The sequence below is a fragment of the Cygnus atratus genome, chromosome 3, assembly GCF_013377495.2.
Source record: "Cygnus atratus isolate AKBS03 ecotype Queensland, Australia chromosome 3, CAtr_DNAZoo_HiC_assembly, whole genome shotgun sequence".
Lineage (NCBI taxonomy): Eukaryota > Metazoa > Chordata > Aves > Anseriformes > Anatidae > Cygnus > Cygnus atratus.
The window spans coordinates 67,694,208-67,717,646 of record NC_066364.1 but is presented as its reverse complement, the minus strand read 5'-3'; the positions used below and the strand labels follow the sequence as shown (position 1 = coordinate 67,717,646).

General features: G+C 34.9%; 1 protein-coding gene across 1 annotated transcript in view; it reads right to left on the bottom strand.

The window, feature by feature from the left end:
* SYNE1 (spectrin repeat containing nuclear envelope protein 1) overlaps positions 1 to 23,439 on the bottom strand; it is a 292,806-nt gene that overhangs the window by 169,682 nt on the left and 99,685 nt on the right. Inside the window, exons 32-50 of the mRNA XM_050710059.1 lie at positions 22,999 to 23,149; positions 19,501 to 19,728; positions 18,846 to 18,944; positions 16,882 to 17,069; positions 16,650 to 16,773; positions 15,532 to 15,698; positions 14,134 to 14,287; positions 13,209 to 13,837; positions 12,643 to 12,822; positions 10,065 to 10,215; positions 9,541 to 9,699; positions 8,590 to 8,772; positions 6,694 to 6,795; positions 5,293 to 5,496; positions 4,802 to 5,009; positions 3,911 to 4,023; positions 3,026 to 3,231; positions 1,810 to 1,965; positions 292 to 583 (exon numbers count right to left, since the gene is read on the bottom strand). Of these exons, the coding sequence (XP_050566016.1) occupies positions 292 to 583; positions 1,810 to 1,965; positions 3,026 to 3,231; positions 3,911 to 4,023; positions 4,802 to 5,009; positions 5,293 to 5,496; positions 6,694 to 6,795; positions 8,590 to 8,772; positions 9,541 to 9,699; positions 10,065 to 10,215; positions 12,643 to 12,822; positions 13,209 to 13,837; positions 14,134 to 14,287; positions 15,532 to 15,698; positions 16,650 to 16,773; positions 16,882 to 17,069; positions 18,846 to 18,944; positions 19,501 to 19,728; positions 22,999 to 23,149 (3,694 nt within the window). The remainder of the gene's footprint in view (positions 1 to 291; positions 584 to 1,809; positions 1,966 to 3,025; positions 3,232 to 3,910; positions 4,024 to 4,801; positions 5,010 to 5,292; positions 5,497 to 6,693; positions 6,796 to 8,589; positions 8,773 to 9,540; positions 9,700 to 10,064; positions 10,216 to 12,642; positions 12,823 to 13,208; positions 13,838 to 14,133; positions 14,288 to 15,531; positions 15,699 to 16,649; positions 16,774 to 16,881; positions 17,070 to 18,845; positions 18,945 to 19,500; positions 19,729 to 22,998; positions 23,150 to 23,439) is intronic.

The following is a 23,439-nucleotide window of genomic DNA, read 5'->3' as shown; positions in this document are numbered from 1 at the left end:
TCTCCATGTGAACAATTCCAAGGCTTCCCCTCCATTAGAAAGATTTTTTTTTAACCTGAATACACATTTTCATAGTTGGTTATTCTTCATTAACTACAATACCTTGCATCTGTCTTCATTACACTTTATCTTATTTCTCACACTGCATCTCCCAATTTGTTAAGATCACTTTAAATTCAAATTCCCCTCCTTAATAACAGTATGAAGAATAAAATACAAAATTATTTCTTTTCCATTAATGTGGCCCTCACACAATGTTAATTGATGTATACTCTCCAGTTTTATCTTTACCTGAATTTGTGTCAGTCGTTTCTCTAGTGTGGCTTTGCTACCGACTGTGCTCTCTGATGATGCCAGTTTATCCTGAACCTCTTTCACCCATGACCACATGCTCTGCAATGCCTCCTCCAAAGTGAGATGCTCCTGGAGTGCAAGCTGACATGTTCTCAACTTATCCTTGACTGTTTTGACCATGTTTTGATAATTGGTGAGATGCTGAGAGGCCAGGCGCACTTCCTTTCCTGCACCATGTCCTTCCTCATTTAAAGCCTGTGCCATTTGGGACAGCTTATCAAAAGATTCCCTGAAAGGAAAATATTGAGACTGAAAATCAGTTTCAAAAAGCGTATGACATTGTTATAGCAACTATGAGAAGTCATGAAGGGTGCTGACAATCATCTGCTCCACCAATGTTAATGTCTAACAGAAAAGCTAGCTGGGAGAGACTGAAAGGAAATATTAGCAGTATGTATTGACTAATATCTTTACTTGTGTACAGTGCCATTTCTTGCAGATTTTGATACTCCAAATTATCACACTGGAATCTTTGTGTTGCACATTTAAATTAAAGCTAACTTATTTTCTTTTTGGCTATCAGGCATCCAGTTATTTATGAACTGCTACCTTTTTTTTACCTGCCAAAACTTCTGAGCAGTTTATAGTCTTTGACACGTAGAATGCATGATGGAAAAGTCAGGCCATTTGCCCAGCATTAGACACTAACTCTGGGGTTCAGTACAAGGCTCAGCAAAGGGAGTTAAAACTCTGGCCTTATACAGCCTCAGTTAATCTGCTACTGGATCACCTTTCCTGATATCCTGTGATTAAAAGGAATTTATATAGACCAAAATGTCTTGCAACAGTCTCAAGAGGATAGATAGTGACTGTGTGTTTCTTTTTGGCATGCTGTGAGCCTTAACTAGCTGACTACTATTTCTGTTCAATCTTCACTAACCTAACAATAATAACAATAACAATAAAATTGAAAAGCCACAATGTAGTAAAAAACAGCCATTACTTTGCCTGGATGATGATCCACTCACTGAGTCGAAAATCTAGAAATATTTCTCAGCCAATTTATTAGTAAATAATATTAATGTTATTGAATAATATTATTTGGTCTCTTAATTCAAAGTAAACTCTATAGGAAAGTAGAATCTGCTAACCCAGTTGGATCTAGGTGTCGTAGGACAGAAAACAAAAAAAAAAAGAAAATTTTATAAATTGATATGATGATAAATGATGTTTTTACTATTGCTTTTACTAACAATGGTATTTTTCAGGCTCCATTTATTAATGAACTAAGATATACTTTTCTTAATGAGAAATATGTCTACATCAAATTTTGGAATTGTCTTGAAGTTCAAATTTCCTTAAAACTGGGAATATCTGGACTCAGTCTATTTTTAGAGTATATTGCAACACTTTTCTCTGTCTTTCACAAACACACTTTACCCAAACAGTTCAGTTTCAGTATTACTTTAACAGAGGGAAAAGTGAGAGCATTTTAGGAAAAGTGTTTCACACTACCTTGAAGTCAGTAACTCTTCCAGGAAGTTTTCCACTTTCTGCACCTCCTTTTTCTTCTCGGGAATAAGCTGTTTGCTCTCTCCTAATGCTTCTGTGCTTATTCTTTCTTCCATGTCATGTATCCACAGGCCGAGTTTCTTGTAGTGATCTTCAAAACTACAGAACAGATAAATATTTACTTAAAAAATATTTCTCAGGTGTAGTGAAGTTAGCAAGAAGTTAACTCAGTTCTTTCAATATCCAAAAGACCGGGAAAGCAAAGCTAGGTATACGTTTCATTCTTAGCAAATAGGAGTTGTACACAAAACATAATTCTATGGTGACTACTAATCTAAAAATATTCAGCAACTCTCTAAAAATGTTCAGCAAAATCATGGGAACTACAGTGAGAAAAGAAGCCTTCAAAATTTAAAGTGGCAGTGCTTTTATTTATTACTAGACTCAATAAAGACAGAGCAAAAGAAATATTTTTTCCAAATCCTCATAATGATATTTTTAAGAGAAAAAAAATGGGTAGAAATTGATATTTACTCAGTATTGATGCATACAATACCTGGAGTGTTGCACTTTTAATTTCTCTGACAGAACAGAAGTAGAATCTGGAGTGTTCAGAACTCAGCAAAACAGGCTCTAAGTTCCTATGTTTGCAAGCTTTTTACTTACATGAAGGCACACCAACCCACCTTGCTCTTTTATCATTATTGACACACCAACTTTGCTTTCAATTAGCAAGTTTTGAATCTAATTATACCTAAAAGCATTTGATCTCCTCAAATTCCAGCCTAAGGTGTTAATTTAAGAGTGTTTTCTTACTAGCTCTTTAGGAAATATGTACGTCTGGAATAGGACAGGACAGGTGCCAGCTGTTCAGAAAGCACATACTATCTTCAAATGCCAGGGCAGAACTTGAAAATTCATCATACCTTTTCCTCCCAGGAAAGTGCATTTGAATTACTGAGACCCCAACTTCTGATCTGGGATCACATGAGCTACACAGTTCTTCCACATATATAATCCTGACACTTAAGCTAATACTCTCAGAGCTGAACCTGCTGGATTATTATTTTTATTATTAGTTTTTTGAAGAGAACTTCATTTTGTCTTAAATATTTCCAAAGAAAAGGAGCAAACAGGACTAGAGTAACTGGAAATCATTTCAAATTGTGTCCTGTACTTCCCCAGTCTGAACATTTCATGCAGTTTATCTTCAACTTACCTTCCAAGGTGTGAGGCACAAGCTTCCAGGGCCTGCTTATCATTTAGACACTGTTTGAAGAATTCATTGAAGTTCTGATTAGACTTTGCTATTTGCTCCTGAATATGGATCACAACTGGTTTGGGTAAGCAAGCATACAAACTTTCTCCTTCCTTGCAGGCAGCATCTAACTTGTTTTGTCCCTCACTAATAGAATCCAGAACAATCTGTGTGATGAAAGAATACAGTTTAAACATGCAAGACTTAATAAAGATAAGCAATATTTTGTATTAGAAGATGAGAACAATGTCTAGAAGTGGAAAAAAAATCCAATGGATAGTTCAAATAAAATTTTATTAAATGATGCTATAATTCACAGAGCTTGATTTTCCTATCTGTTCCCAAGACAGCCCTGTCTTTCTCTGGATAGTTTATTGATGTCCCAAAGATGTTAGACATTTCAGTAATTATGGTTGCTTGCACTAGCTGTCTGCTCTGTTTGTGCTCTGTCCCAGGAAAAATAGGCAAGGTTTGATACATCAGTGTAAATCTGAAGGACTGACTAACCATAAAGAAAACAGGGGAAGGGGAGGGGAGCGGAAGGGGAGGGGAGGGGAGGGAAGGGGAGGGGAGGGGAGGGGAGGGAATTAAAAATCAGAAAAAAATAATAGTTCAGATACATCAACCTCTTAACCTTCCAGAAATTAAACTCTGATATTTCAGAACAGTGAATGTAAACTGTTTTTCCTTTACAGTACATGTAACTTCGTCGAACTAGTCTTACATTACCTTATTGGAAACAAAATCATATGCATGGTAGGTTCTACAAATTATTTTAGAGATATAATTTGGTACATGTAGTTGTACTGTCAATTATTTTTTTTTTATTTTATTTTTTTACTATACCTGCAAATCATGTAGCTTTGCCTCTATAGCTTTGCTGTCTCCGGACCTGTCAGATGATGCTTTTACTGCAGCCTTCACATCAGAAAACCATTCCTGGAATTCTTGCATAGAATCTTATTTAATAAAAAAATATAGATAAGAGAATATATATATATATATGGTTTTTTTTGTTTGTTTGTTTGTTTTTTTTAAGAAGCAGCATTAACCACAATACTGTGCAGCTGTCTCCCACACTTCATTTATCCTTTGGGAACCATGTGTAATAGCTAACAGGATGAGCCTCACTGTCTTTAGTGACACTGGGTGATGAGATTCATTTCACAAAAAGTCAGATGTTTACACAGCAAACATCCAAATTTCAGGAGTCATACTAGGTTCCCCTTTATAGTCAATGGAAAGGCAGACACTTCCAGGCTACTATTTATCCTAACTTGATGTTAGATAAACATCTAGATTAATATCTAAGATTAAAAAATGTCTAATCTCTCCACTTATTTCCCAGAGAAACCAGGAACTACTCCAGATGAGGACTTTTGCATTATAAAGATTTCCATATGGTTAAATACATCTCTGAATAGCAAATACACAAAGTGTATTTATGCATTAGAGATGTATACTAAGGAAGAATATGTGAGAATATGAGGCAGTAACATAGAAGTTGAAGAAAGGTGAGTTGCCATTCATGTACATTACATGTCTAAATTTGAATTCTGTTTTTCTAAAATGCATTGTTTCATAGCAGATGGTAAATGACCATTTGCTAACTTTTTGAAAGGCTCCATACAAAAATAAAGTTGTAATTGCAAGTGACATCACTGGAAACTCTGGCAGGCTCCAGAATGATTTGTGGCTGTGGGCTAACGGTTCATATTAATGAGCCTGAAGACTCACAGAGGAAATGTTTTTCCAAGGACTCTTGCAAGCTGGCCTGCGTTCTGGAACAGAGCTGATTCACAGCCTCATATTTCTTTATTAATGAAGTGACAGTGCCACCAAGAGTTTCCAGCTCTACAGAATGGTACTTGCGACACAGTCCGTTGAGGTTCTCACGGGCTGAATCAATGCTGCTCTGCTGAAGCTGTAGGTCTTTTTGTGTTTCCTGAAAATGAAGTTATAACATAAATACGTCATTTTAAAATAAATGAAAGAGCCCTCTATTTTCTCAAGCATTTCTGCTCCTCCCATACATTCCTTTATTCTACGGTCTATTGCAAGTCTAGACACAATCAAGGGAAGAAGCGCTGGATCTGGATCATGCTTCCTGAACTTGCCAAGTGAAATGACTTCTTGAAACTAAAGATCCAGCAAATATATATGAAATATATAAAAAACAGAAGTTCACTGCATTAAAAAGAAATATATTTATTTTCTTCAACACTGACCTTCACTTTATTTAGAGCTTCAGGATCCAGGTTATGTGCACAGCTTAAAAGTGTATCTTCCACTTTTGTTAACCAGTCTGTTGTCTGATCAATAAAATTCTGTAACTGCATCTTCTGAGTACTGAAATCTTTTAGTGTCTCTTTTGCTGTCTCAGACATTTCTTTGGCATGTTCCAGCTTTTGCCTTAAATCTGATTCTATAAACTAAAAGAAAAATGTTAACTTTAAAAATACTTAATAAAACATTTATTATGAGAACTGGAAATTTATTGAAAAAATGTAAGGTAGGAAAGTTATACACATTAAAAATTTGCTCCATGACTAAATATGCTTTCATGAATAAAAAAATATCAGCCATTCAGGATCAAATCATCTTAGATATACAGTAATCCAAAGAAGGGATACTAACTTCTTAAAAGCCAGAATGCAAAATGTTATTATCCACTTCTGATAAATTAAACAGCTGATCTTTTATTTCTTTTAATAGTTTGCCAGATATATATATACAACATGACCTAATTACTACTAGCTTTATACAATAAATATTGGTGATATCGGTGAGAAGAGTACTGAGAATCTCACTGTAAAGTAGATTGAAGAAAACACAAAAAAAAGTTTAATCACAGCATTATATGAAATTATAGTAGATGCTAGTTGTACACATTTTACTAATAAAAGGTAAATCAAATAACTTAGGATAATATCTACCACTGTTTTACTGTGGATATGGTGCACATTTTTATTGTATTTATCATATTCAGTATTTTGAAATAGGTGTCTGTTGGTTAGCAGGGATATACTGCAAAATAATATGCTTTAGGTTTTACACTGTAAGTGAATAGATATTAAATTTGTTATAAAAATATGATTAAACATGAAGTTTTTTTCTCTCACATAAAGGAAATAATTTCTGAAAACATAAGCATCACTACATAATTTGCACATCTTGATAATATAGGGTTCTTGATCAGTATCTGATTAGTAATTTAGGCTTATGTTTACAGTCGGTGCAAAATGTGGACAAGACCTGAATGTTAGATTAAGTTCAGTTAAAATCTGATACCTGTGTTTGAAATAGTTATCTACTGAGATACTTCCTTGCTGTGGAAATCAGAGAAGTCAGGCTATCTTTAAAAATTTCTGACATGTTGAAAACAGATAACCTCACATATCAATTTCCCTTTAAAATCAAACATCAAAAATATTCATATTTTTGCTTTTGCATCTCTCCTAGAATATAAAAATCTATGAAACTAACCAATAACAACAGTTCAAGAGCTCATCTTCAGTGCTCCTATTTTATTCTTATCTAATAACAGTTAGTTCAGGACACTAATTTGAGACTACTAAAGAATACTTATGGTTAAGCATAGTCTGTGATTAACAGAATCTTTATTTTACCTGAAGATCTGCAGGAGGCTCTAGACTATGAATCAGTTCTTTGAGATCTGAAATTTTAGAGCTGAGCTGCTCCAGCTTCTGTTCTTTATCCTTGACTTGAGACTGTAGAAAAGATGTAGTTAAAGTTTCATAACAAACTACAAGAAGGTTTTAGAGCTTCAAAAGGATGCTCCATCAGTCAGAAAAATGAACGACAATATAATGAGGTTAGCAACTAGCAGCAAGCACAGTTCTGTTAGTTTCGTTCTCTAAAGCTCTCCCATTTCTTTTCCTTTATTAGAATCGGTTCAGATTTTTTTCCCTCCATTAAAATAACCAGACATATTTTTAGCATTTAAAATACAACAGCTTTAGTTTCCTAAAAGTGGCTGAATAAAGATTGGAATGTCATTGTTTATTTGACTGGAAAAATCTACTATGGTTGTTAGCTTCCACTAAATAGCATGCAGAGCATAATAGATGTACTCTGTTTTTTATTACAAGGAAATGAGACCTCAGAAGAAAAATAGACAGAACTAGAAGTCACACTCAAAATGGAATTAAAAATGCTGTTATATATATGCTGACATGTCAGGACCTTGTATTTATTGCAGTCATAGATATCCACATTATAAATAAATATTCTGTTTATTTTAAAAGTAACAGAAATGTAAAGGAGAAAAATATAATCTGTATAATTTTAGTTTTGAAGTATTAGGCAATAAATTAGTGTTTGTACCACGTTACCCAGACTTTCATTCTAAAAAGTTCAAACAGGTCACTCCAGTTAAATGATTGGACTGTGGATTTCAGAATTAAACAGTTACACTTCAACACCATTCATGAATGGTAGAAATTCAGGTGGCTTCAGAAGAATCCTCAAGGGGATGTTCTAGGAGCGTATATTAGCTAATATTAGCTAATTGAGAAAGAGACCAGTGGTATGGACAATATACGAGACTTTTCTGTCCATGTGAAATGTGTCAGTGAACTGCCTTTCCTACTGACTTTGCAAAAGACAGTACAAAAAAAGTATTATGAACTATGCATTCTGTGACTGCAGATGTACCCACAGTCCTCATGCTTTCTGTTGTTTTGGCTCTCCTCGAATCAGATAACACCTGTGGTTTGGGTGTTGGCTACTGTTACTCCAAAGAAGTTTAAATAGTAATGAAGTTAGGTGGTTTGACTGTCATGGTTGTCACAAAGACATTACACAGAGTTTGTCCTCAGCAAAATACTGAATTAGCACCATTTCATCTTCTACTGTACTTGTATATGTTCACTGTGCATCTTCGTAAGGACATTATTTATTTCAAATGAAGTAGAATATGACTCATTCTATGGTTGACCTGCTGTACATTTTAAGCCAGTGGTGGCAGAATGCTTCCTGAACACTGATTATATTCCGAAATCTGTTTAACAATATTCAGAAAAGAAAGAGAGCATGTTACTGAACTTGTTATAACCTGGCATTAAAATTTGCATTACAGTCCACCATAACTTTATTATACTGGCTGGAGAATTTATCTTTTAAGCTGAGATTTTAGAAGCTGCTCATTGCTTAACCTCAGGTGAGGTTGTCTAAATTTTCCATGAGCTTCTACTGGACCATAGTTCAGTCCAATGTCCAAATTTTTGAAATTTTTGTCCTTGCAAGAACACATGGTCACATACTGCTAGAGTCAAAATGACTATGACATTTAGATGGAGTAAGAGCTGTGCCATTCTTGTTTCTTTCAGAAGCAGACAGCTTCAAAAATAGGCTGAAGTGTCATCAGCTAGCCACTGCATTTGTGATAGCATTGCTTGTGCAGGGGACACAGTGGTCTACAGCAGTGCAGGTTTATCTATGTGCCTTATATCACTAGAGATTTTCGCCCAAAACATTTTTATTAACAATTTATGTGTAAGCACCTGAAAGTCTTTCAGGATGACCTCCATTCTCTGACTGTTACTCAAGTTGCCGATGCCTTCATTCAGTTGAGAAATACATTTATTGCACCATCCATCCATTTCTTTTCCAATTTTCAGGATGTCATCCCATAAAGACACACTTACACTCAGCCGGTCTATGTTGTCTTCAATCCTCTCTGACACCTTTTAAGAAAGGAAAACACATAAATACCATTCAAAAATTATTTTTAGATTTCTTTTAGATTTTGAAGCCAATTTTAAGACTAGTGCATCAAAAATAATTAGTTAGCCTAGGCAAAATAATTCTCCTCTTAGAGTTATGCAAAAGTTCTAAAATCTAATTTGAATTTAGTTTCCTAGACCATAAAATAAACAAAAATCATATGTTACTATTTCTAAAAAGCTGTATGTGTTTTGTTTGTTTGTTTGTTTTACTGGGAAATCATTTCAGGTTCAAGTAAAATTTGTTATTAAAAACAGCTACATTTATCTTTCTCATGTGATAAAAGAATTTGCTATCAAAGCAGTATAAATATGAAAATGAAAAATATTAGTTTCTATATTATGTTTCTCTGTTATAATGTCTCTCCCAATGTATTCACATCTTTAATGGTGTAACTTAATATGATGTAATTTACTGCTTTATTTATTTAGTGAAACTTACTGTCATGAAATAATACTGGCACACATTAGGCAAGAATCCAATCCAAATTTATATTCAAAAATGTGCACTGAGTAGATCTATAACAGTTACATTCATACACTGTTATAAGATTTTTTAAATGTAGCAAATTAATGTCATTGCTGTGCACTATCCCTATGATATCATATCAAATATCATATATTTTAGAGTAAACTTTACTAAAAAACTGCACATTCTAAGAAAATACTAGCACTTTAACCTTTGCTCAGTTAAAAACTGTATTTTGTGTAAAAACACCAGATTCTTACATCTAGCCATTTGTCCACCATAGAGTTCATATCTGTTTTCACCACAGTACAGTCGCAGTTATGCATTCTTTTCAATTCTGCTAACAAATGTTTTCCTTTATTGGTGAAAGTATCCAGGTCTTTTTGTTTATCACTCAGGTCATTCTTGGCAGCTTCATGCTGTGGACATAAATATTTGCTTGTTTAATGAAGACTCAAAGAAAGAAAAAAAAAATCCAGTTCTTCAGGCACTCATCTCTAGGCCTGTGGTGTATATTATTCATTTGAAAATGTACTCATTAGATCCTAAAATGTTAAAATAGCAACAATCAAATACCCATTAACGGATTTCACAAAAAAGGCAGAAAGGACTATATTCTTTCCTCACCAGAATCGGAAGAACTTAAATCTTGAATATCAGTGTGTCAAGATTTGACAGTAAATTCAAGGAACTTGAAAGACAGCCCAATGGCACATTTCAAACAGAAAATCCTAATGAAATCAAAGATCATTTAAATCCTTCAAATGAAAATATATGTAATTACCTTCAATAAAGTTCTCTTGACATCTTCATGATCCTTCCAAATAGATTTGATCACAGAAGCATTGTCAGCACTGTCTATGACTTTCATTACTGTTGACCTCAAGCTCTGATATTCTTTCATCAGATCGATAAGAATACAGGACTGCTCCTTTCTGTAATGGTAAAAGTCTGTGTTAGCATAATTCATGTTTACGTTTATGATGTAAAGTGAATGTAGTATAACAATTCAGCATGAGGGAATCAGAATGCAGTCCTAAACATATTTTGGGCAGTCAAGGAAATACTAATATTTAGTTTTCACAAATCACCAGGGGTCCATACATCACAAAGAACCTCACTGTATATCAAGGCAGTATATCAAACACTATCTCATCCATATCATATTGTGAAGCAAATGACTTTAGCAAAAGAAACACTAAAACTGGAATTCAAGTTTCTCACTTCCTAAGTTTAGCATCTTACTAACTAGAAACCACATTGTAATAATGTTGACACTTGCAACTAATTTTTTAACCTCTTCCTTTAACATGGAGTATTTCTTAGATAAGAAGAAGCAGAAGTAAAGGCTAAAGCAATGCAAGATAAGTCTAACTATTTTGTTCTCCAATTATGAGATGCAATCTTTTGTGTTTAAAACATTATATTCAACTCACCTGCTATTGTATCATTGTATTGAAAACAAAATAACCTGATGCTAAAAAAAGGTGTTTTTTTTTCTTTTTTTTTTCCTTCCCTCTCTAGAAAAGCCTATTTCTGTTCAGGCAACAGACAGAAGAAAAGAATATATCCAATCCATTCTTGGTGTTTATGCTGAAGAAAGAGAGGTGAGATTAATATCATGGATAAATTTAATTGTAGAACAGTGTTTACCATTGAAAGGAATTTGGGAAATATGACATTGCCAAGAAAGAGATACAATTGCTTTAAGACCTGGCCCTTTTCTGAATGTTCCAAAACACTCTCCAAAAATAATCGGGTTTGGGAGGGTTTAAAATTGTATGAGACAGAAAACAGTTCAAAATAAATTAGATTAATACTTTAAACAAAAATCAACATTATTTTTACTTTAGAAGGCAACCATGAGGTATATCATAGTTTTGCCTGGGATAGAGTTAATTTTCTTTGTAGAGACACATATGATATTATGTTTTGGATTTTTGATGAGAATAATACTGATAACACACCGCTGTTTTAGTTGCTGCAGGGCAGTGCTCACACACAGCCAAGGACTCTTCTGCTCCTTGTACTGCCTGCAGTGAGGAGAAGCTGGGGGTGCGCCAGGAGCTGGGAGGGGACACGGCCAGGACAGCTGTCCTGGGCTGGCCAGGGAGATATTCCACGCCATGCAGTGTCATGTTCAGCAGTAAAAAACTGGGGTAAAGAAGGAGGAAGGGGGGGATGTTTGGAGTGATGGTGGTTGTCTTCCCAAGAAACCATTACAGGTGGTGAGCCCCACTCTCCTGGAAGTGGCTGAACACCTGCCTGCTGATGGGAAGCAGCTAATGGATTCCTTGTTTTGCCTTTCTTCTGCACCTGACTTTTGCTTTACCTGGTAAACAGTCTGTATCTCAGCCCATGAGTTCTTGCACTTTTACCTTTCCAATTATTTCCTCCATCCCACCTGGGGAGAGTGAGTGAGAGTCTGGGTGGTGCTTGGCTGCCTGCTGGGTCTAAACCGCATCAGGGTACCTGAGTATTTTTTAGTTTTAGGTATAGATACACCTACTGCACGTGACAACTGCACAACTGATTTACCCTCAATGACGCATCTATCAGAGGCAGCTATTTTAATAATACATGTTCTTCACTGCCAAAGTGGTGCTATCTAGTTTTTGGCACATCAATACAGAAATTACTTGGCTTACTATTATTAAGGACTTCTACAGGTAAGAAAAATGGGTTGTACCAACATGCCACATGAAATACAAATTAGTAGCAGTGCTAAAGAAAAAGAAATGGTAAAGATTGTTTAGCAAAGCCATTATTTTCATTGACTTAGTTCATATCTCTTAAAATACACTGCAAAAATAGAATGAATTCAGCTGGAAAAAAATAAAAGCAAAAATGTAATCCATGTAGTTGTACAGAAATTTTGTGCAGACGAGATATAAGAGAGGGAAGGATATTTACAAATATATGTATCATCTCAATCAAGAAAAAAGGAACAATAGCACAGCATAAATCAAAATAAAAACATTTTTGATTACAAAATAAATACATATTTTTAATTATTGTGCCAGTAAATCAAATCAAATTTGGGGATCACCAAATTGCATCTGTCCATTTAAGTATTAGTCGGGTTTGGAACTGTTCTGCCTCTGCCCTTAGACAAAAATCATTAATTGAGAATGATGTAGTATTGAATGGATCTAGCACTTAATTTTACTATACAAATTTTAAAAAGAACATTTGAAGAAGTTTTCTTTAAATATAAGAAAAGGCATCTAAGACAAAGAAAATGTTAAGACAAGTTTAATTAGATTCTTTATTTCTGTAGTTTCTTTCTTTATCAACTTTCATTTATATATGTAAGTGTATTTGATAATACACTTACATTGATAAATTTAAGATCTACTTACTTTTCGTGTATAACTTTCTTGGTATCCTCCCACAGAGATTCTAAGTGGTTAATCTCTTTGTCAATTTCAGAAGCAAGTGTTATATCTTTTTGGGCTATTTGCTTTGCTTTGTCCATGAGCCACTGGAGTTCATGCTGGTGAGAACTCAATTCTTCATCCAACTGGTTAAAGACTCTCAGTCTGCAAGTTAAAAGTCAGGTTACAAATTTACTTATCTTCCTTTTCATGCAAGGGAAACCTATGCTATATGGTATTTCTAATAACTGTTGGGAGTTTGGATTCATTTGAACAAAATAATTTTCTGTGACAAAGACTTTCTTCTCTGTTCTTTCAATATAAAAGATTTGACAGACTTGCTAAATGTTCTGCTCATGTTTTCCCTCCACCCAAACATCTCACTTCCAAAATTTGACTAAATAGATATATGGATTCACATGCCTTGCAAAATGGCAAGTAATAAGACACCCAGGCAGAAAACTCACACGTACCTCCAACTCGTCATAAAAAGTCTAGGGACTGCAAGCAAATGAAGAGATGCCAATCTCAAACATTTATATTGTTTTTACCTTTGCTGGAGGGCTTGCAGTGTTGCTTCTCGTAGGCCCTCCTTGTCAGCCTTTTCCTCAGTATCTTCAATACTCTTCAGCAGCTGTTCTTTATGTTCCATGAAGGATCTTCTCAAGGTTGCAAGAGCTTCTGCCTCACTCTGTTTTGTTCCCAGAAGATTTTGAACTGCCTCCAGTTCTAAGCACAGATTATCCACCACAGCCCTGCATGAAGTCCTCTGCTCAGAATTCCCATGTTTCAGATGATATTGGGCCTTAGTAAGTGAACCGTCCAAACTGACGGCAACAGACTCCAATTTGTTAAGAGATTGAATAACATCACGGAGTTCCTTCTCCAACAACTCTGATTTAGCTTTATCCATATTTCCGGTTTTCTCCACTGTCTGCCTGAGCTGGTGGAGCACTCCTGATGAAGCACTATGGAGCCCCAGGAATACCTGCAGCTGATCCAGAGCCTCTTGTCTTTGGTTAGTTATTTGACTTGCCTCCTGGAAGATCTGAAAGCAATCTTCAGTCTTTCCTTGCAATGTCTGCTGGTCCTCTGGACAGCTGAAAGAACATAATTTATCTACATGTTCCTTCAGACTTCGGAATTGCTGCTTCTTACTTTCAATTTCCATTGAGTGGTTCTATTAGATAAAAAGAAAATATGAGAGCTGGGTTTCCTTTTCCAACCAAAAGTTCAGAAAACATTTTAGTATTAAACTTATAATTAAAACAAGTACTATCAAGGTGATTTTAGTAAGAACAGTTTGGTGTTAGGATTTTGTTTTAGGCTGGTCAAATGATTGAAATGTGTATGTGGCTGCAACAGACTATTAATTTTCAAGCACAAGTAAATGATCTCCTGCTAGTTTTAGATGAATATTTATTGGAATACACTGCACAATCTGTCTGCCTTTAATTTTGACATCCAAAAGTTTACCTTATTTTGAGATGCAGCCAGTACTTGATCAGCTGTGTTTATCTCTGAAGTGGCTTGTAGTTCAGCAAGAAACTGCTTAATCCAATCTGAAAAACTAAGTAGGAGCTCATCAAACTGTCCATGCTCAGCAACAAGAGATTGAAGGAGGTTGATCCTATAGGATGTCAAATGTAAATATGAAAGCACTTGACCTAAATTAATCATTTCCCATATTCAAAACCATAGCTGACTGGACAGCATTAAAATCACTGCCAGGTAGAAGGAAAGAAGGAAATGTAGATCTATGTTACAAAAGTAATGACTGCTGTGTTGATTACTTAACTGGGAAGCACTACCTGAAAGTATAAAATCAGGTCTTCCTTTATTCTACCATTCTGTTCATAACAACTGTTAGAAGTCCCCCAAGCCACCAAGGTATGGCTTCTTCAACTTTTCTTCATAGTGGTAGACCCAGCAGACAATGATATTGAAGCTAACTTTCAGTTCTGTTTATCCTATCTGCAACACTGCATGTGAAGTAAATGTCTTATGAATGTAGGCAGAGGATGAGTAGCTGAATGCTCAACTTTCACTGAAGTAAGTGGGGGTGGAGTCAGAGGAACACAATTCAAAGAAAGAACATGTCCAGACGGGTATTCAGCATGTAGCAGACATAAGTTTCTAAACCCTTGCCTTAAAAAAGGCCTCGCCATTCATCCATTGCAAGACTTCCCTTTGAAATTTCTCTATGTGATTTTCAACATGAAAATTTACGTAGAAGCCTGTTACATTGTAAAATAATTGCATTGATAAAGAACCTAAAAAAAATGATGTCATTGACCAGGGTCTATTATTTAAGACACTTTACAAATAGCAAAATATGTACATTCATCACCAAAACAAATGAAATCTAAATAATATCATATGACGTGGTTTTGAAAAGGAGGCAATGTTCCTGAGTCTGATATTAGCCAGTAGCCCAACAATTAAGTATTTATAGAATTGACAGCAAATGAAACATCCAAAGTGGGTTTAAAAAGACAGTAGTGTAGCTTTGCACAAGGTAAAGCATGTAACTGAAGAAATGAAAAGCAGATATTACAGATTCCAGAAATAATTTAGGAATTTACTTGAGAACATGTAATTGAGGAAGCAAAACACTATCTCCATTTCCGGCACCATACTCCTTGCAATAAACATCTTCTATCAAAGAAACAGGAGAGTTTATGCCAAAAAGACAACGTGATAAATCTGTGGGATTCCCCACATCCCTGTCCTGGGAGCACAGTGTACAAAGTGACTCTTAAATCTTTGTTTTCCTAATGATAATACTGTAAAACTAGGTTTCAGGACTGGGATTCCTAATCAAGGTATTGGTTACTCTCATTCAACATGTAAAAAACATTCTGAGGCACAAACCTTTTATCGACAGTTTGTGGTAAAGCTTTCCACCTTTCATCCAGCTCTTTAAATTTATCTTTTATTGCTTTCACACACTCTTTGGAAGCTGTTGGGAACAGTGACTCATTTAACTGTAACAGGCTCGCATAGACTGAAGCATGAGACTCAAAATCTGCTCTCAAATCCTGGGAAAACAATGGAATGTGCAGAATTTAGATTAAATATGACATCATATTATGTCAAATAACAATAAATCATAAAAAAATCAACTAAGGCTTTCCAATACACCACTTTGAAAAAAGCGAATGAGCTCCAAATACTTGGAGGAACTGAGATCCATTAGGACACAAGGGTACTCAGTATCTCTCAGACAGCTAAAGCTGCCACTGTATTTCAGGAAGGATTCATCAAAACTGTTTTCCTTTCTCTCTCTCAGGACAAAGTGTGACCTTTCCATACAGCTCTACTGTCTGCTAAAAATGGCTAAAATCAAGAGTAAGTTTTGCAACATATTTTCCTTGCAGCATCAGAATTATGAGAAAATACTGGCCCAAACAAAGAAACAAAATAGTAATTTTCCTTCCCTTCAGTAACATTTAAAAGTCAAATTATGGATTGATTGGTGTCATGGAGTGTGTAAAGGATGCTACATCTGTCCAACTGCTTCCTATTAATCTAAAAACAAATGCCAGGAAAGATATACATTAGAATAGGATGAAAGTCTTGTGTTTAAAAAAGCAAAAGGAAATCAGACTTGTGAATTCTACGTCCCTGAATATCTTGCTGTCGCACCAACATTCTTCACATGAGAAAAGGAAAGTAACATTGCTTAATAAAGGAATTTCTCTAGAGTAAAGATCCTCTGGCGAGCAGACCAATGATAAATATATCGGATATGCCAGGACATATTCTCACTTGAGCAGACATACTATATTTGCAAATAACTTTTTTTTCCTTTTTTTTTTTTTTATAAAACAAGAAAAAAAATAAGAATATTTCCCTTAAACATTTCCGAAGTCCAGAATCAAGTGACTTGTCAGATGACAATTGAGCAAGTGCATACTTTAAATGGTACAGAAACAAACTAGGATATGTAGGGGAATGATCTTGGGAATGATCTTTCAGCTGAAACATACCTGCAGAGATTGCAGTTCACCTGCCAGCTTAACTCTGTCAGCAGAAACATACTGCTCTGAAGGCCTGGCTGCAGCTTCACACCCCTCCAGCCAGGCCAGGAAAGAAGAGAACTCTTTCTCCTGCCTAAGAAAATCACAACATAGTGATCAATTCAAGTCTTCCCCATCATATCATGGACTGACTGTGGAAAGATCTCTGCACCCATCATAATAGACATAGGAGCTTACTCACTTCTTCCACTGAGCCAGAAGAGTCTCCAGCAAGAGCTGTTTCTCTTTAGCATTTTCTAGCACCTTTTCATAGTTCTGCTGTAACACTGTAACTTCCTTAGCAACTTTTTCTTTGTTGGCCACCTTTCGGGCACAGGCTGAGAGAGAGGCCAGAGTGTTGCCCAGTTTTCCCACAGTATGACAAAGGTCCTAATGAACATGTAAAAGAAAGAGAAGTTGTATACATTAATAGCAAAGCTACAGTAAAAAACATGGGAAAAAATAACTAAATCTATACTTCCACCAGAAGTTTGAAGCAATGCCATATCCCCCAGATCATGAAGCCACTGTATAAATTAAGTTTCTCTCACATCTATCCTAGATACACGGGTCCAAGTATATCAATCACCACTAGCCTACAGTGGGAAAAGACTTTCCTAAGAACAGTGTTAAAGTAAAAAAACAGTCAGCAATGAAACAGTCAGATCTTCTGAACTGGCACACAACACAGCATGATCGTGTAGGACAATGCTCCAAATTCCAAAGAAAACATTTGCTTTAACTTATACAGATACAGTAACTACAAATGCTCCTGCCAACCTGTGAAGACTGCCACAACCCATGTCATGACAAGGGAGAAAAAGGGAACAGTTACAGTAAGCTCCTGTCAGCGTTCACCATAGCTGACTCCTGTCAGCGTCTTTTCATAGGAGTGGCATTCAAAGTTGACTAGACTTTCCAGTGTTGTGATTGCTAAAGGGCTGGGAAACTTGTTCACTTGAAAATGAACCAAAAGTAGTAAAATGAGCTAGAAAAGCACAAAATAAAATACATTTAATACCACTGAAGTTCCAATTTACAGGTGTGCAATGGTAACAGTAATGGTTATAATGACCATCATGGAATAAATCACATATAGGAGAAATGTGTATTATACAGCAAAACACTGCTGCTGTTTAAACTAAATAATAATAAAAAAAAATAATTTCACATTAAGATATTGGATCACCATGATCCTGTAGGCAGGAAAGGAATACAACAGTATACTCAGTATATTCATAATGTTTAAAAGCCAGTAACAATAATGATTACATATGTTGTCTGAATAAATTTTTTATACGCTAGTTCTTTTTCCTGAACAAATATCAAGCTCTTTTTGAAGTGCTTTGGCCAGATCTTCCTTGCATAGAGACTTTGCAAGTAGTTATCACTAAATTCAAAAGGAAATCACATATATTTTTCTGCAATATACAACTAAGAGTTTTTACAGTTTTCTCAGAAAGGAAGACAATGACTATCATGGAAGAACATGTTACATACTTAAAGAGGCAGAAAAAAAATGCTACATACACCAAGTTCACTGAGATTTGGGCTTATCTGTAGTCTGAATACCAGTCCAAATTTTCCTTTCCTTTTGCAATGGACTGAACCAAATGTTGAAACACTCATGTGCTTATGGCACCACAGAAAAAATCTTGTCTGCTGAAAAACTCTGTTCAGTCTGTGCACAGCCCAAGAAAAAGTGCCTCCAGGAAGATCCACTTTTATTTATTTATTTATTTATTTATTTTATTTATTTCAATCACAGACCTCTCTATTTCAAAACCTAAGTTTCATAAAAATCCTTGAGGAACAATAGAACAATGCCTACCAGACTTGTTTCTTATATTGAAATATTCATATAGTATATGAAATTAAAAACAAAAACCTAAAGTCTCAATTAATACTTTTGGTGGTCTTTTTTCTAGAGGAGGGAGAAAGCCCTCCAAGCCTGTCTGAAATGGTGAGAGGTCATAGCGGAGGAAATCTGCTGCTTCTCTGGGGCTGCCCACCCCAAGAAGCAGCCCCTGCCTCCTCCTGTATCCATCCCAGGCTGTGTGGCATCAGGCAGCCCCAGGCCTAGAATTTACTAGGGTTTCTGTGAGGAACTCATTGTGGCTCCATTTCCCTGGACTCAGTGGCAGGAATCACTGACCATGTGCTTACCATGCAATCCTGCAGGGCTCCATATGTTTCCAGTGATGAAGTGCATAATGTGAGAGGCTCAGCTAACTTAGTTTGAAATTCAGACACTGACTGCTGCACCTATGAAGAAAAGGATACAAATAGTAATAATGATAAAATAGCCTAAAATTATCAAGAAATACATACATGATGCTTCAAATGACGTTTTATAAATATTTAGTGCCAAGAGAATTTTTTTTTTTTTGTAGTGCTGGGTGTTTTTTGAAGTTAAAAGTTGCTAACTGTGCTCTGCTACTTGGAACTGGGACAATAATAATATCCAAATTATTCCCTTATTATGTATCATATTCACGTACTAACAATCTAAGGTTGGAATTATGTAGTTTATACATATAAACTAGATACTGGATATGTTTTACCATTTCCATCCAGAAGAATCACGTTTTCTAAAAGACAGTATAAATTTTTGAGTATGTATAATTTAATGTCTTCCTGAACCTGCGTTTTAAGTCACTCAAAGCAAAAATTTACCTATGGAGTTCTTGCAATTACCTTACAAAGCTACTCACACATTCTAGTTCATTCTCTTATAATATGGTATTTTATATTTAATTTTGGAAAAATAGAATAATTCAATAAATGCTGCAAGTAGCCCAGTAGATTTTATATTGTCTACCTGTTTCAGACTTTCTTCATATTTCTGCTGTGCTGATACATTCCCTGTGATTGTTCCTTCCAATCTCTGTGCATGATTTCTTAGCTCTTCCCAATACCTTTTGATATGAGTCAGTTTGGCTTTAATATGTGCACATTCTCCAGAGGTAACAAACTGGGAAAATGACTCAGCTTCCTCTTCTAGTTTTGAGATTCCAGTTATTTTACCATCTATTTCGTTATTAATAACCTAAAATATAAAGTAATAGTAAATAAAGTAGCACAACAGGTTTTTAATGATCAGAATAACATATTATACTTCCTTCTTTCACCTGTGTTACCAATATTCTTAATTTAAAATGTGAGAGGAGAGTTCATTGACTTCGTGAAATAACTGGTTATGAAAGTCTTTAATATACTCTGTATTTCTCCCTTTCTTCTTTAGATTAGCAATGGAAAAGGTTTAAAATTCAGCCTGACACAAAAACAGTGTCCATGAAGAAGAATTAGAATTTGCTGAGGTGCATATTTTCATCAGTAGGCAAGATGGTTCATATTTTACCATGTCATCACAGCAAATTCATATGCAACTCTCTTAAGGATTCAAAATATTTGTAAGAAGAAATAAGTAAATGTGTAATTGAAAGCAATATTGTTAAGAAGTCAAACCCTATGATCTGATTACTTGCTTTTAATAAATTTTCAAGCACTAACAAAATAAAACATGCTATGATTCAAAAACCAATAGAGGTTGTTTTCCTTTTCTAATTTAAATTTCTATTGTATAGTAAAGTATAAATTAAATTAGATGTTGTGGTAAGGTGAGTGCACCCCCAAGCAGAGGATTAAATAAAGAACCACATTACAGTATAAATTTCATTTACCATGAAACAATGGTGATAACAGTCTTTGGCACTTTTCAGCTGTCTCCTAAGTCCACTACTAAATGCATGAAGATTGAGTAACACTGGCTTTATATTTCACTAAGTAGGTGACAACAGCTTCCTCTGTTTTTTCCTCACTTACTTTTATTGCAAATTAGAGGTAAACCTGAAAGCTATAACATGCAAGACATAAACTTGTGGTATTTTATATTTGGCAGCTATTTATTCAAAAAGCATCTGTGAACTTGCAGATATATTTTCTTTTCAGGAAAGAATTCTTATAAATTCCGCAGATGAAGTATGTCCTTGGAGTTCTTTTCAAAAGGAGTGAAAAACATGCACTGGGGAGGGAATTGAGAGCCTAGAGAGCTCATTGGAACTGAAAGTGCCAATAACATTCTTAGCTATAACATTGTTAAGATATGTATGTATATGACATTAACCTAAAACTTTCCTGAATATGCACTCTCAAAGGTATTAAAAGTGTCCACCTTCCGGTATAATTGTGATAAAAATATGGTGCCTTACTTATATAGCTCATAAGTAGCTTTCTGCAACATTCAGAGTCCAGAATTAGCACAGTGACAGTACAGGAAGAAAAAAAAAAAAAGTGGTACTGGAAGCATTTATAGTGTCTCTTTATGCAATATATGCTGAATTAATTCAGATTATAAAGTAACTTTTTTTTTTTTTTTTTTAAATGAGAATATGATGCTGAGGAAAAAATACTAGATTTACGTCCCTAAAGCTGAAATTATCTAACAATCCAGCAGATACAAATTAGGCAGCATTTGTTTACTCCCACACTATTCAGTTAAATTCACTCAGTTACAGAAAAGAAGGTGGGTAATTGAGGCCTTCAAACTCCCATTGAGCCTGCCACCAATGTTATCTTCTTGTGATAGCTGTCATTTTGTCCACCAGGAATTTCAGAAAAATGTGTAGGTGAAAATCTGGTTCTGATGACATCATCGGGGTATTGCAATCAATGTCACAAAAAGCAGAAAATTACCACTATTGTACATGATAATTATGTTCAGCCGACCCCAGTTTTTTTATCTGTTCAGCCAAAGATGTCAGTGAACACACTATATTCTCTTATTTGCAGTAGTCCTTACTAAATTCTGTACATGAAATTATGAACTAAGTATGTTGATTAGCATTGTGACATAAACTAAACCATCAGGAAACCTGCAACAAAACATAACAATTTATTCAAAATCAGGCACACAGAAATGCTGCTGAAGGAGATCTGTAGCTATGTCCACATATCTGAGGTTGTATGACTCATTTCACAGTTCATAGAGGTGCTTTGTTTACCTGAGTTACAATTATATACCCTAGGCTTTATCCAAAGGGTTTTCTCTGCTTTGTGTCTATTTACTCAAACATTTTTAAAAATTATCTGCTGGCCATTTTCTTTCTGTTATGATGTTTAAATGAAGAAAAATTGTGTTGGAATTTTCAGAAATTTGCAATGCATTGCAAAAATTACTGCTTATCTGCATAAATAGCAAGGAAGACCCTTTCTGGGGCATTGGCTTAAATGTACTAGTAGAGCTTAAAGAGGCTCAGTTTAGACATGCAAGAACTGTCTTTACTCTGTAATGCAATATTAATATCATTTTCTGTCTTAAATATTGGAATCTTACCTATTAATTATTGACAAGTAAGGATAGATGACAATGCATGCCAGTGGAATAAATGCATATATTTGAAAGGAAGATGTTTAAGTTGCTTCAGCAATAAAGCAAAAAATCAAGCATTGTTTTATTCTTCAGTGATGAAATCAAGATATTTATTTTGTTTGGTCTACATGAACTAGTGACTTAGTGTCAGTCTGGTCCTTAACTGCAAGCAGCTGCACAACTCTGCACTTTCTCACTTTCTGAAGGATAGGTAGGTCACACATTAAGAAAATATCAGTATAAAAACATGTTGAATAAAAATAAAAAAAAAATAAAATAAAAAAGCCACTTTAGAAATATGCAACTTCAAAGAAGGCACGTTTTCATTTGTGGAAGAAGGATTTCAAGGCAGACCTTTAGAAATGGAAATGCTTGGAGACAGTATGTACCTTAGCAACAAGAAACTAAAAGACTATGTCTACAGGAATGTACACAGAATTTAGGACAGTGTAAATATAATAGCAATAAATGCAGATTTGCAAGCTACTAAAGTCAATATTTCCTTTATTATTCTATAAGAAAAGATAAAACATAAATCACGTTATAACTTTTGCTTGCAAGATTGAAATCAAGATCTATACCTAGCAGATGACATATGTTTAAAATATATATATATATAGAGAGAGAGAGACCTTACAGGTATGTAGCTATTTTTTACACCAATGGAAATTACTCAGAAAAATAAGGAAAAGAGTATATGTTAAATGATATTTTTTTTAATCATACACATAAAGGCTACACCAATGTACACTAATCACTAACAGAGAAGTCAGAGGAATTTTTCTTTAGCTTATATGAAACCTTACTGTTTTGCATGTTCTTGTACCAAGTGTCATCACTATTTCACGGTAGTTAGGAAGTGTGTAAAATGGCTGTTCTTCCTTTTGGCCTCTATCAAAAGAGACAGAGAATGGGATTTTAATGGTAAACATAACAAGAACTAATCACCTTGATTTGGCTGATCTGTTTGTCCAAAGGAGATGATGTTGTTTCCAAAGTTTCCAGTTCTTTTTCTTTTTCAGCTATCCAGATGGACAGAGCTTCAAAATTATTGCCAAAATGATCCCACTTGTTTTTCACCATTTCCATGCTTTTAATACTAAAATTAACCAAATTAATTAGAGAGAATAAAAAGTTTAATATATTAAAACTGCCTGTATTCTTGCTAGAATAAAAATGTAAGTAATTCAGTCTAAAGGAAGGGCATTTTAAAAACTCCTGATTTTAGAAGACTAAGATGTGAGCCTAAATTCAAACTTGTCTCTCTTTTAGACTGTGTACACAAAGTCAAACCATTATGTTAGTCATAGTGGGGACACCTGTGTTTTCTGAGGCAATAATTTCATATTGAGCCAAAGAATCAACAGATATGACAAGTACCTCAAAGTT